At 39.1% G+C, this 12,450-nt stretch overlaps 1 protein-coding gene across 3 annotated transcripts in view; it reads left to right on the plus strand.

Moving 5' to 3' along the window:
- Positions 1-12,450, plus strand: part of ADGRA3 (adhesion G protein-coupled receptor A3) — a 116,675-nt gene that overhangs the window by 21,698 nt on the left and 82,527 nt on the right. For 2 of the 3 annotated variants that reach the window (XM_068543153.1, XM_068543151.1), the window contains exon 2: positions 10,282-10,353. The exons of the other annotated variant lie outside the window; for it this stretch is intronic. In XM_068543153.1, the coding sequence (XP_068399254.1) occupies positions 10,282-10,353 (72 nt within the window). The remainder of the gene's footprint in view (positions 1-10,281; positions 10,354-12,450) is intronic. 3 annotated transcript variants of the gene reach the window in all.

Genomic DNA, 12,450 nt, shown 5'->3' on the forward strand with positions numbered 1-12,450 from the left:
ACATTAAACCCAGATGTATTTTTTTTTTTAATATATCCCTATTTATTTATTTATTTATTTTTTATTTTTGGCTGTGTTGGGTCTTCATTTCTGTGCGAGGGCTTTCTCCAGTTGCGGCAAGCGGGGGCCTCTCATTATCACGGCCTCTCTTGTTGCGGAGCACAGGCTCCAGACGCACAGGCTCAGTAGTTGTGGCTCACGGGCCCAGTTGCTCCGCGGCATGTGGGATCTTCCCAGACCAGGGCTCGAACCCGTGTCCCCTGCATCGGCAGGCAGATTCTCAACCACTGCGCCACCAGAGAAGCCCCCAGCTGTATTTTTATTTCATTCATTTAATGAACAGATATTGTGGGCATCTTATCAGTTGGATCCTCTGGGAAGCGCATGCCAGAGTGGGGTTAGAAGAATAAGATGTTTACACGGGGAAATAACTATGGGAAAAAAAGGGAGATGAAGCAGAAGTGGGTATGGAACACCTGTGGATTGAGATGCAGGTCTAGCCCCTGTGAAAGGAGAGGGGGAAGGAAGGACAGTTGGGTGGAGCAGACCACCGTGCAGCTATGGGAAAGTCTTGGCCAGCCCAGCAGGGAACTCTGGTGCAGAGCGGGACTGCTGGGGAGTCTGTACTGGCCAGGAACAGAGAACCTACTTATCACTGCTGTGCTCAGTCCTGGGCTGGCATTGCCTGCAAAGTGGGTGGCCTCTGCTTGGAAACTGAGGCAGATTCTCTGGACGGTTGCAGCCGGAAGTGGTCAGCTGCCTGCTGTCCTGTGCAGGGTCTCTCTGGAAGGGAGATCTGAGTAGCGCACCTCCCTAGCCCCACAAGTCACTTATGTATCAGGCACTGTTTGAATCTTCCGTCTGCTACTTGGTCTGAATATGAACCTGGGCAAGTTGCCTTACTTGCAAATTTTTGTTGTTACTGTTTTAGAAAAAAAGAATAGTATCGGTTTCATAGTGTTCTTGTGAGGAGTGAATGAGTGTGTATCCACATAAAGAAGAAAGGATGCTCAACATCACTAATCATTAGATAAATGCAAATCAAAACTGCAATGAGGTATCACCTCACCAGTCAGAATGTCCATCATCAAAAAATCAACAGGGCTTCCCTGGTGGCACAGTGGTTGAGAGTCTGCCTGCCAATGCAGGGGACGTGGGTTCGAGCCCTGGTCTGGGAAGATCCCACATGCCGCGGAGCAACTGGGCCCGTGAGCCACAACTACTGAGCCTGCGCGTCTGGAGCCTGTGCTCCACAACAAGAGAGGCCACGACAGTGAGAGGCCCGCGCACCGCGATGAAGAGTGGCCCCCGCTCGCCGCAACTAGAGAAGGCCCTCACACAAAAACGAAGACCCAACACAGCCAAAAATAAATAAATAAATAAAATTCAAAGTACGTTTAAAAAAAAAATCTACAAACAATAAATGCTGGAGAGGGTGTGGAGAAAAGGGAACCCTCTTGCACTGTTGGTGGGAATGTAAATTGATACAGCCACTATGGAGAACAGTATGGAGGTTCCTTAAAAAACTAAAAATAGAACTATCATATGACACAGCAATCCCACTACTGGGCATATACCCTGAGAAAACCGTAATTCAAAGAGTCAGTGTACCACAATGTTCATTGCAGCTCTACTTACAATAGCCAGGACATGGAAGCAACCGAAGTGTCCATCAACAGATGAATGGATAAAGAAGATGTGGCACATACATACAATGGAATATTACTCAGCCATAAAACGAAACGAAATTGAATTATTTGTAGTGAGGTGGATGGACCTAGAGTCTGTCATACAGAACGAAGTAAGTCAGGAAGAGAAAAACAAATACCGTATGCTAACACATATATGTATATAGAATCTAAAAAAAAAAAAAGTTCTGATGAACCTAGGGGCAGGACAGGAGTAAAGACACAGATGTGGAGAATGGACTTGAGGACATGGTGAGGGGGAAGGGTAAGCTGGAACGAAATGAGAGAATAGCACTGACATATATACACTACCATATGTAAAATAGATAACTAGTGGGAAGCAGCTGCATCGCACTGGGAGATCAGCTCTGTGCTTTGTGACCACCTAGAAGGGTGGGATAGGGAGGGTGGGAGGGCGACTCAAAAGGGAGGGGATATGGGGATATATGTATACATGTAGCTGATTCACTTTGTTATACAGCAGTAACTAACACAACATTGTAAAGCAATTATACTCCAATAAAGATGTTAAAGAAAAAGAATGGCTGCACGATAGAATCTCTTGAATGTCCACCATTATGATTTTGTGTGTGTGTGTGGGGATGTGGTGACAGTCAAGTTGGAAAAGATCCCTACGCTTTATGAGTTTTTACCTTGTCATGGGAGACGTGGTAAATAGACAAATATCTGAACAGAGTAATTTCCGGTAACGAGAAGTGCTGTTAAAACAAGATGATATGGGCTTCCCTGGTGGCGCAGTGATTAAGAATCCGCTTGCCAATGCAGGGGACACGGGTTCGATCTCTGGTCCGGGAAGATTCTCCATGCCGTGAAGCAACTAAGCCCGTGTGCCACAACTACTGAGCCTGCGCTCTAGAGCCTGCAAGCCACAACTACTGAAGCCTGTGTGCCTAGAGCCCGGAATCCGCAACAAGAGAAGCCACCACAATGAGAAGCCCGCGCGCAGCAGCAAAGACCCAATGCAGCCATAAACAAATAAATAAATTTATTTAAAAAAAAAAAAAAACGATGACATGACAGAGCGAGGGCAAAACATTTTTTGACACGCAGGGACTGAAGCATAACACCCAGAATTTTTTCTGCAGGAATGAATGAGTGGGTGAATGAATGCATCCAATTAACAGAAGGACACAATGGTGAACAAACTGATAATACTGGGGACAAAATGTGTGTAATTGCTGATGGCATGCAGAATTAAGTGTGATTTTAAAATAAAGATTATTCAAATCAATGGAGAGTTTTGAAATCCAGTAGATACTCTTATTCTTACTTGCTAGGAGGAATTAATTTAGAAATTAGCATAATTTTCATTTGCCTCAAAACAGAATAAGCCGAGACAGAGTACACTAAAACAGGAGCTGGCAAACTTTTTCTGTAAAGGGCCAGATAGTAAATATTTTAGACTTCCCTGGCCAGACAGTCTCTGTTGGCACTGCTCAAGTCTGCCGTCATAGCATCAAAGCCGCTGTAGACAATATGTGAACAAATGGGCATGGTCGTGTTCCAATAAAACTTCAAGAACATTGAAATTTGAGTTTCATAGATTTTTTCATGTATCATAAAATATTCTTTTGGTTTTCTTTCAACCATTAAAAACATAAAAACCATTTTTAGAGCCCATGGGCTGTCAAGCAGACAGGTGGCGGGTTGGATTTGGCTGCCCCCAAGAGAACGTGGGGAGTAACCAGTTTTCATTAGTGGGGTAAATGAAGCAAAGCATTAAACATTCACTTTTGGGGCTTCCCTGGTGGCGCAGTGGTTGAGAATCTGCCTGCCAATGCGGGGGACATGGGTTCGGGCCCTGGTCTAGGAGGATCCCACATGCCGCTGAGCAACTGGGCCCGTGAGCCACAGCTACTGAGCCTGCGCGTCTGGAGCCTGTGCTCCACAACAAGAGAGGCCACGACAGTGAGAGGCCCGCACACCGCGATGAAGAGTGGCCCCCGCTCGCCGCAACTAGAGAAAGCCCTTGCACAGAAACGAAGACCCAACACAGCTAAAAATAATAAATAAATAAATAAATTAATTAAAAACAAAACAAAACAAAAAACCATTCACTTTTGAGGAGGTAACATTTATGATTTTAACTTATCACAGTTGGCCCTAAAGGTTTAGGCTGTGTGCCCTTTGAGGTTAGTGACTCAGAAGTGTAGCCTAGCCATATTGCCTCTTGTTCTTGATAAAGATGTAGTGGTAACAGGTGTTATTCTACATGATAAATCTGGTACAGAATCAATTTGTATTATTATTTGAGCAAATCAGAAATGTCAAGGGATGGTAACTTTTAATATGTAAATGTATGCCCTCAGTCTTCAGTATGTCTCTGGTCTTTCTATATGAATACCTAAAGAGCTTCCCAGCCTCCCATTCTGCATGGTATCCATTTAATGGATAACTTAACCCAATCCCATATTCCTGGGACCAACTTAAATATCCAGTAATTAGCTTTTATAAACAATAGTGCAATGAATAATTTTGTTATCTAAATATATAACTAATATATAACATGTACTGTATTTTGCACATGTGCAAGTATGTCTTTAGGGTAAATTTCCGGAAGGAATAAATGAATCAAATATTATATATGCATTTGTATTTTTGCCCTCCATAGTGATTTTACTGATTTATAGCAAAATATGAGTGGCTGTTTCCCTCCGAATATAAAATGTGTTATCACATCTTTCCCTATTCGGATAAGTGATTTATGGTGTCTTATTTTAGTAATTTACATTTCTCTTGTGATTGAGGTTGTATATCCCTTCATATGATTATGATCCATTAGTGTTTACTTTTATTGGACTGTCTCTTCATGGCCTTTGCTAGATTTTCTGTTGGGGTTTTTTTTTTTTTTAAAGAGCTCTTTATATACTTGGGAAACTAGTCCTTTGTCTTTGATAGTAGTTGTAAATATTGTTTATATTTTAACATTAAAAATGTCAAGAAGAAGGTTTTTTTTTTAATGGTCATTTTTTAAATACTTTATTATTTTTTGGCTGTGTCGTGTCTTAGTTGCGGCATGCGGGATCTTTCGTTGCGGTGCGCGGGCTTCTCTTTAGTTGTGGCGTGCGGGTTTTCTCTCTCTAGTTGTGGTGCGTGGGCTTAGTTGCCCTGCGGCATGTGGGAGCTTAGTTCCCCAACCAGGGATCGAACCCGCGTCCCCTGCATTGGAAGGCGGATTCTTTACCACTGGACCACCAGGGAAGTCCCAAAAAAGAAGTTTTTAAAATATACTACATTTTAAAACATAGTCCCATTTGCGCCTTTCCTTAGTTCTGGAAAATCTTTGGTTATTATGCTTGTAAATCTGCCTGCCTTCCATTTTCTTTTTTTTTTTTTTTTCTCTTTCTGAGACTGCCCTTGTTTTCACATGACCGTCTGTGTCCTCTTCCCTTCTCTTCTGGGACACTTGTCATTGGCTTTAGGGCCCACCCTAATCCAGGACAATCTCATCTCTTGACAATCTCAAACCCTTAACTTCCATCGCAAACAGCCTTTTTCTAATTAAGGTCACATTTACAGGTTCTGGAGGGATGTATCTTTTTGAGGAACACCATTCAACCCACTCTAATGACCCTATTTGATTATTTATCTGTTTTTTTTTTTTTCTTCAGGAAATTATATTGCCTTTAAGAATTATATTCCTAATGTTTACTCTGAATATTTAATGCTCTTGAAATATATTTTCATTTCCTCTCAAAAGGAAAATTATTCTGTGTCTTCTGCCATACAGGGTGTGGATGCTGTGAACAGCATTCCATTCTGGGAGTTGGAATAGCATGAACTGAGAAATTGTAATGCTTAATTTTTATTTCTTTCTGCTCCATAAACTTTTGATTTTTTTAAAAAACATGTCTGCATTAAGTCTTACTCCTTTTTTCATGTTTCAGCATACATGATATACTGAACTAACTTGTTTCTGTGTTAAATGGTAGCAATGGACAACAAACTCTTCTTGTGTTTAAATTCAAGAGGTGTTCTCTATAGATAATGTGGTGGTAACATCATTAGTATAGAACAGAAATGGGTATGTATAATAAGCTTTATAACTCTGGTCAAGTTTTATATTTTTCATTTAGTTACCTCCTAGAAAGTTTGAAATGTCAAAGATGTCAGCAGAAATATTGAGTATGAATAGGTTTTAGGTTTATGTGTTACGTGATATTATGCATTTGCTAGTTCCACAGTCCCTCTGTCTCAAAATTGAGTGTAAAAGCTGTCTGAAGAGTAGATTTATTCACACCGATCCTGTTTTCTTGCACAAAATCCTTTAACACATCAAGTAATATGTAGACTGAATATATTGAAACTGTATTTTTAAGGTTACAATTATAACTTTTTAAGTGTGATGAAATGTCTTCCCTTTTACTCTCAATAAAATCTATCATTTATTCTACTAAAGCCTTTATAACTGAGCAAATGACAGTCCTTTTGCTGAAGCAATACCGAATCTAAGTGAGTATAATTCAGTTACCACCCTGGCAGTTTTTCCCAAGCTACTTCTATATGTGGGTTTCATTCTTCATTCAGAAACAGGATAGTAACGGCACTGAGCTTGCTAGATGGTGTTGTTTTCCTTTGTTTCCTTACTTTTGGTTTATTGGTTGTAAATTCTCAGTCACCATCAAGTTCGACAGCTTTGCTCATTACAACATGAATAATTACAGAAAATTAAAAGAAGCTGGAAGGAGCTTGGTGATCATTCTGGCCTAATCTTTTCTGTCTTAAAATTGATGAAATGGAAGTCTACCTAGAAAAGTGAAGTGACTTGTCACAGATGGAATCATTTATTACTTGTGAGGTCTCAGTTAAAACCTTGGGCTCTAGATATCAACACTATTGTTCTTTGCACTACTGCCTTTTAAGTTGCAAATAGTCACTACATAAATCTTTTTTGAATGTAAATAAGAAATTCGGGTCTTTAATCTCAAAGCACAAATAAAGTATTCCTTACCTCATTGTTTATTTCTAAGATATAATTATACTCAAAATTAAGTCAATTTCAAGCTATACTTGGTAATTAAGATTCTTAGGTTTATCATCAGAAAGTATATTTTAAAAATAAGAGTGTTATTCTAGATATTTCAAAAGATACTGCAAGATTATAAAGAATAAAAGAGAAATAGAAGCATCATCACTAAGATAGTGATCATTATGATGTATTTCTTCCAAGTCTTCTTTTTTTTGTCTCTGCATTCTTCAATCAATGATATCAGCTTTGTTGTCTGCTTTTTAACTGATTGTAAACAATTTCCTTTTTATTAAGTTTCCTTTAAAAGCATCATTTTTTCATGGATGTATAACATTTTGTTGTTTGGTGTACCATCATTTAACTACTCCTCTTACACAAACTGAACCCTTTGGTAGTTTCCAGTTTTTGTCTGTTATAAATCATGTCTGAATAAGGTCATTGAATATATTTTTTGTCAGATTTGGTAACTGGTTAGCTTAGGATCAGTGCCTATTTAGGAGAGCAAGGCCGGTGGCTCTTGGGTGTGGACTGCTAGGCGGCTGGAGAAATATTGTTCCAGTGACCTTGTGGCCATGTCCAAGTCCAAGTTTGCTTTTGCCCATGCCTACCACCTTACTTGAAAAAACCTCTTGTAATTTTGATTAGAGAAAATGGTGTTTTAATTGGCTTTTTTTGAATTTGAATTTCTATTTTGTTTTAAGATTACATATGCTTAGTTAAAATGAACAAAATCTTGTAGTTCATGCTATTGGTCTTTTTAATGTGAAAATTGCCCAAAGGTGTAAGAATGGAATATTAAGCTTTATATTGGCACCTAAATTCTGTCTTTGCTGATTGAGTATGTAGAGTTCACATTCCAACTCGCATTTCTGAATGTGATTATGATGTTTATTTCTTTTTTGCTAAGTGTAAATTCCTTGAGGATACGAATCATTTTTCATTTGCATTTTAAAAAAATTTTTATTGGAGCATAGTTGATTTATAATGTTGTGTTAGCTTCAGGTGTACAACAAAGTGAATCAGTTATACATATACATATATCCACTCTTTTTTAGATTCTTTGCCCATATAGGCCATTACAGAGTATTAGGTAGAGTTCCCTGTGCTATACAGTAGGTCCTTATTAGTTATCTATTTACATATAGTAGTGTGTATGTGTCAATCCCAATCTCCCAATTTATCCCTCCCCCCTTCCCCCCAGCCCGGCATGTTTTTGATCACCATCCTTGCTTTAGTAACAGCTTGGAGAGAGAAGATACTACATAGTAATGTACTTTGATTGCCAGATACATCTTGATTTCAGAAACATTAAAATGAGGGAAGATGTGTGTCTTAGAACCAAGGAAATAGAAACTTAAACTTAATACTCACTGAATATGTTGGGCATTTTCTGCTTTCCTTCTAGAGTTATATGAGGTATAGATACTGTTCTTCCCATTTATGAATGAGGAATTCTGTTACAGAGAAATGTAGTGACTTGCCCAAGACTAGTGTAACTTGAAAGTGATAGAGCTGGCCTTCAAGCACAAGTATGCTTGACTTTAGAAGCCCCTAATCATCTCACCAAAATGCTGTGAAATGTTAACCTGCATTAGCGGGATTAAAAAAAAAATTCCACTTAAAGCCAAAGAAAATCAGTCAAATGGCTGTTTTTGCTTGTTTTCATACACATAGTGGATTTTTTTTTAAAAGAAAGAGGAGAGTAGACAAAATGAAAATGAATACCTGAAATCTTATGACCCAGGGGTGTTCTCTGTTAACATTGGTTTATACAGTGTTGCACCGTCCCAGGTCGGGGGCAGCACTCAGCCTGTACGCAGTGTGAGGGTGCCCCTGAAGTTGCAACACCGCGTGGGATGGAGAATTTTCTGCTAAAATGCCAGTTAAGAGTGGCTCTTGACCAACGTTGGTGTATATTGAAGAATGTGGGGTTTGGAGTGGAGCGTGCCGGGGTTCACGTCTGCCTCTGCCTCCGCTAGTGTGATCTTGGGCCATTAATTTAACTTTTCTATGCCTTGGTTTTTTCATTTACCTTATCTGGGTGTCATTCCTCCAAATAAGGTAGCTTTTGCATTTTCTCCTGTATGGAAATTCCCTACATACGAACGAGTTCCGTTCCTAGAGTGCGTTGGTAAGTCCAGTTTGTCCTTAAGTCCAACAGAGTTAGCCTAGGTACCCAACTAACACAATTGGCTGTACAGTACTGTACTGTAATAGGTTTGTAATACTTTTCACACAAATAATACATAAAAAACAAACACAAAAAATAAAACATTTTTAATCTTACAGTACAGTACCTTGAAAAGTACTGTAGTACAGGACAACAGCTGGCATACAGGGGCTGGCACCGAGTGAACAGGCAAGAAGAGTTACTGACTGGAGGAGGCAGAGGAGGTGGGAGATGGTAGAGCCGAAGGATCATCAGCAATAGGAGACAGAGGGCAAGCTGCAATTTCACTCGTGCCTGACGTTGACGGCACAGGTTCTGGTTCCTTGCTGGATTCAGTTCTATCTACCCTCTTGAAAAACCGATCCAGTGATGTCTGGATAGTAGGTCTTTTTTTCTCTTCATAGCTGACATGGTAGCACTGGATTGCATTCTGAATGGCTGCTGCAACCTTCGTGTACCGTTCTAACCCTAACCCTGTGCCTCAAAAACTAACAGTGTCTCCTGAAGTAAAGAAAACCTCCATGCCATTTCCTGTGTCGTGAATCTCTTCAGTTACTTCTTCTTCCTCTTGTCTCTCTTAGTCCTTTCTCTGGGCCTCCAGTTCCATCAGGTCTTCATTAAAAGCACAACCACTTGTGCAACACATGTGCGCATCTTTGAAAGTTCACAACTTGAAGGTTCGTACATAGGGGACTTACTGTGTTGGCATCCAAGCTGCAAAAAGAGCATAATTACAAAGCCTTGAGAGGAAGCAAGGTCATGTACACATTGTCTGCTCTTAGGCAAGTCCTGCCAACTAGGACTTCTTCTAAATCTTTTTTTTTGTTTCCAGTTCATTTTTTTTAAGAGCATCATCCTAATACATGAGATGTAGTATTGTAATACAGCTACCTGTGTCTGTGAGTGTGTGCAAAAAGCATATTTTCACACAATACAGATTTGTATATGGTTAAGTTACAAGTAATATTCAGCATTATTGAAATGGTATCTAGAAGATACTGTTATTTCTTTTAAAGTCAGTATTTTGTAGAGCACTTGTTCTGCATTTTTCTATTGTTTCCAGTTTTTAAGTATTCAACTTACGTAAGTTGATTAATTATGTAAATGTACGTGGCATTCTTTATTTTTATACTGAACTTAGAGCTATTTTGTGTTGACTTCTCTCCCTTTTTATTTCAAAATTTTTAGCTCAGTGTGACAGGAACAATTTAAGATGTGACAAGATGTGCAAGTTAGCTATTTTGGGTCGTTTCTCAGAGAAAGAAGCTCCCTTTTTTTTGTCAGGCATCTCAAAAATTCTTTGGGTAATAAATGACTTCTTAGAATTCCTCATATTTAGATTTAAACATAACAAGCTAAATTACTTTGATATTGATGGTGTACATATATTAGGCAACTTACCTTTTTTTTTTTTTTTTTTTTGTCATTTTTAGGATTCTGAGTAACAATAAAATATCCGAGCTGAAGAATGGCTCATTTTCTGGGTTAAGTCTCCTTGAAAGATTGTGAGTATTCTTTTATTATCATCTCTTATTGGTATTTTATTTACTGCATTTTCATTGTAAGTCTGTTACTAAACTCTCAACTTTTCAAAATAAAAATTGAGTTTTCCCAATATTTTATTATAAAACATCTCAGAATTGCATTTTAAAAAACAATTCATTAAAGCAGAGAAGTGCAAACTTTCTGTAAAGGGCCAGATATTAAATAATTTAGGCTTTGTTGGCCATATGGTCTCCGTCACAGTGACCCAGTTATGCCAGTGTCTTGAGAATGCATACACGAATCAATGTGGATGTGACTTTATTTACAAAACAGGCCATGCATCATAGTTGGAGGACCAGTAGCTTTTAAAGCCCCAATGCTATTTTGAAATTCTGTCATAATGTGTATGCCTTATAAGATAGTCCAGTAGAATCAAAAAAAAAAACACATCTAGGAGAAGTACTTTTGGATAAACTTTGACTATTTTATTCAGCCGTCTTTGAATGTGATAATTCTGTTTTGCTTGATGAGGTCTAGTTTTGCTTCTGATAAAATGTGTGACAAGTAGCACTTAGTTTTTGCCTTGGTGAGTTTTTAATGGATTAAAAATGGATGTATAATTGCTTGTGTGCTGAATGCTATTCTAGGATCAAATTTCAAATTCGCATATTACTCATACACTTAGGATAACGTTTCGGATACATCAGGGAGCCAGTCACAGTGAGCGTCTCCATTTCTGTTGGATAACAGACTTTCCTCATTTTCTTAGTTCTCTTTGCTTCACTTTTTCTCCTTCTGTGTGCCTTTCCTTGACTCTTTTGCTTAGTGTCTTCTGCCACAATTGATTCCCACAGGACTTTATTGCTTTGATCACAGATGTGTTATTTAAGCATGTAACATCCAGAGTTCTTCATCCTTTTATGTAGGTCTCTGTTCTTTCCATTAAGATCAAACATCTTTAAATTAGATTTTTTGTATATATATATGTGTGTATATATATATGTGTGTGTGTGTGTGTATATATATATGCGTTTACATATACATATATAGCAGTGCATTCATGTATGCATATGTATACATATAACATGTGTATGTATACACGTGTGTACACACACACCTGTAAAATGATCTCGGCACAGCAGTGCTTAATTCTCAGATTTTTTTTTTTTTTTTTCCTGTTTTCATTCAAGCCTTCATGTTCTGTTCCACATAGTCAATGTGCTTCAGAGGATGCTGGCTGCACCTCATTTCTAGGCCTTATTTTCATAGGATAGTCCACACACATTCCATGGTCACTGGTTCAGGAATGGGCATTTGACCCAGTTTAATTGAGTTGAGATTTGCTTGGGGCTTTGGGGAGAGGAATTTCCTCACTTTCACCAGAAAAGATGCTCGTACTTCTGGTACAGAAGCCACGGTGCTGCAGGCTTGGGCTGGAGCCGACACACTGAGGAGTGTGGGGTAGGCCCATCGGGGTGAGCGTAGGGGAGTTGGCGGGACCTCGCCGGAGTAGGACTCCCTCTGGACTGTTAGAGTTGAATGAGGCAGCCTGTTCCTGTTTGGTTTTCTGTTCCTTGCAAGGAGAGTCATTGTGCCTGACAGATACCCTTAGCAGGTAGCACATTGTCAGGCTTTGAGTAGGTGCTCAGAATGATGGCAGGGTCAGTGCGGTTTGCCCTTTCCCAGGAAGGATGATAGGCACTCCTAGGTGTTAAGTGGTGTTTGCTGTGTTTAGAAACACAAGTTACTTTTGGCACCAGGATTGCTGTGGTGGTGCACGTACATCAGAAGTGTGGACAGCATAGCTGAAGTTCTGTGCTATGGTGTGAATTACTGTCCTTTTTTACATTTATTTTTTAATTTCCTTTGTCTTTGGCCTAATTTTTAGCCATTTGTTGAAAATAAATCCCTGTACATGTTAGAAACATTAGGTTGCCACCAACATATTAGATGATATTAGAATGTTGCTATTGTTTTCAGCCAGGGGGCTGTTTATACCAGAATCCCGGAACACCACCTCTCTTATATAGGGCCAGAGAGAAACACACACACATGTGTACAGGTATGCATGTATATATGTACATATATGTATATAATCTGCATATGTATATACATGT

The sequence above is a fragment of the Eschrichtius robustus genome, chromosome 4, assembly GCF_028021215.1.
Source record: "Eschrichtius robustus isolate mEscRob2 chromosome 4, mEscRob2.pri, whole genome shotgun sequence".
Classification (NCBI taxonomy): domain Eukaryota; kingdom Metazoa; phylum Chordata; class Mammalia; order Artiodactyla; family Eschrichtiidae; genus Eschrichtius; species Eschrichtius robustus.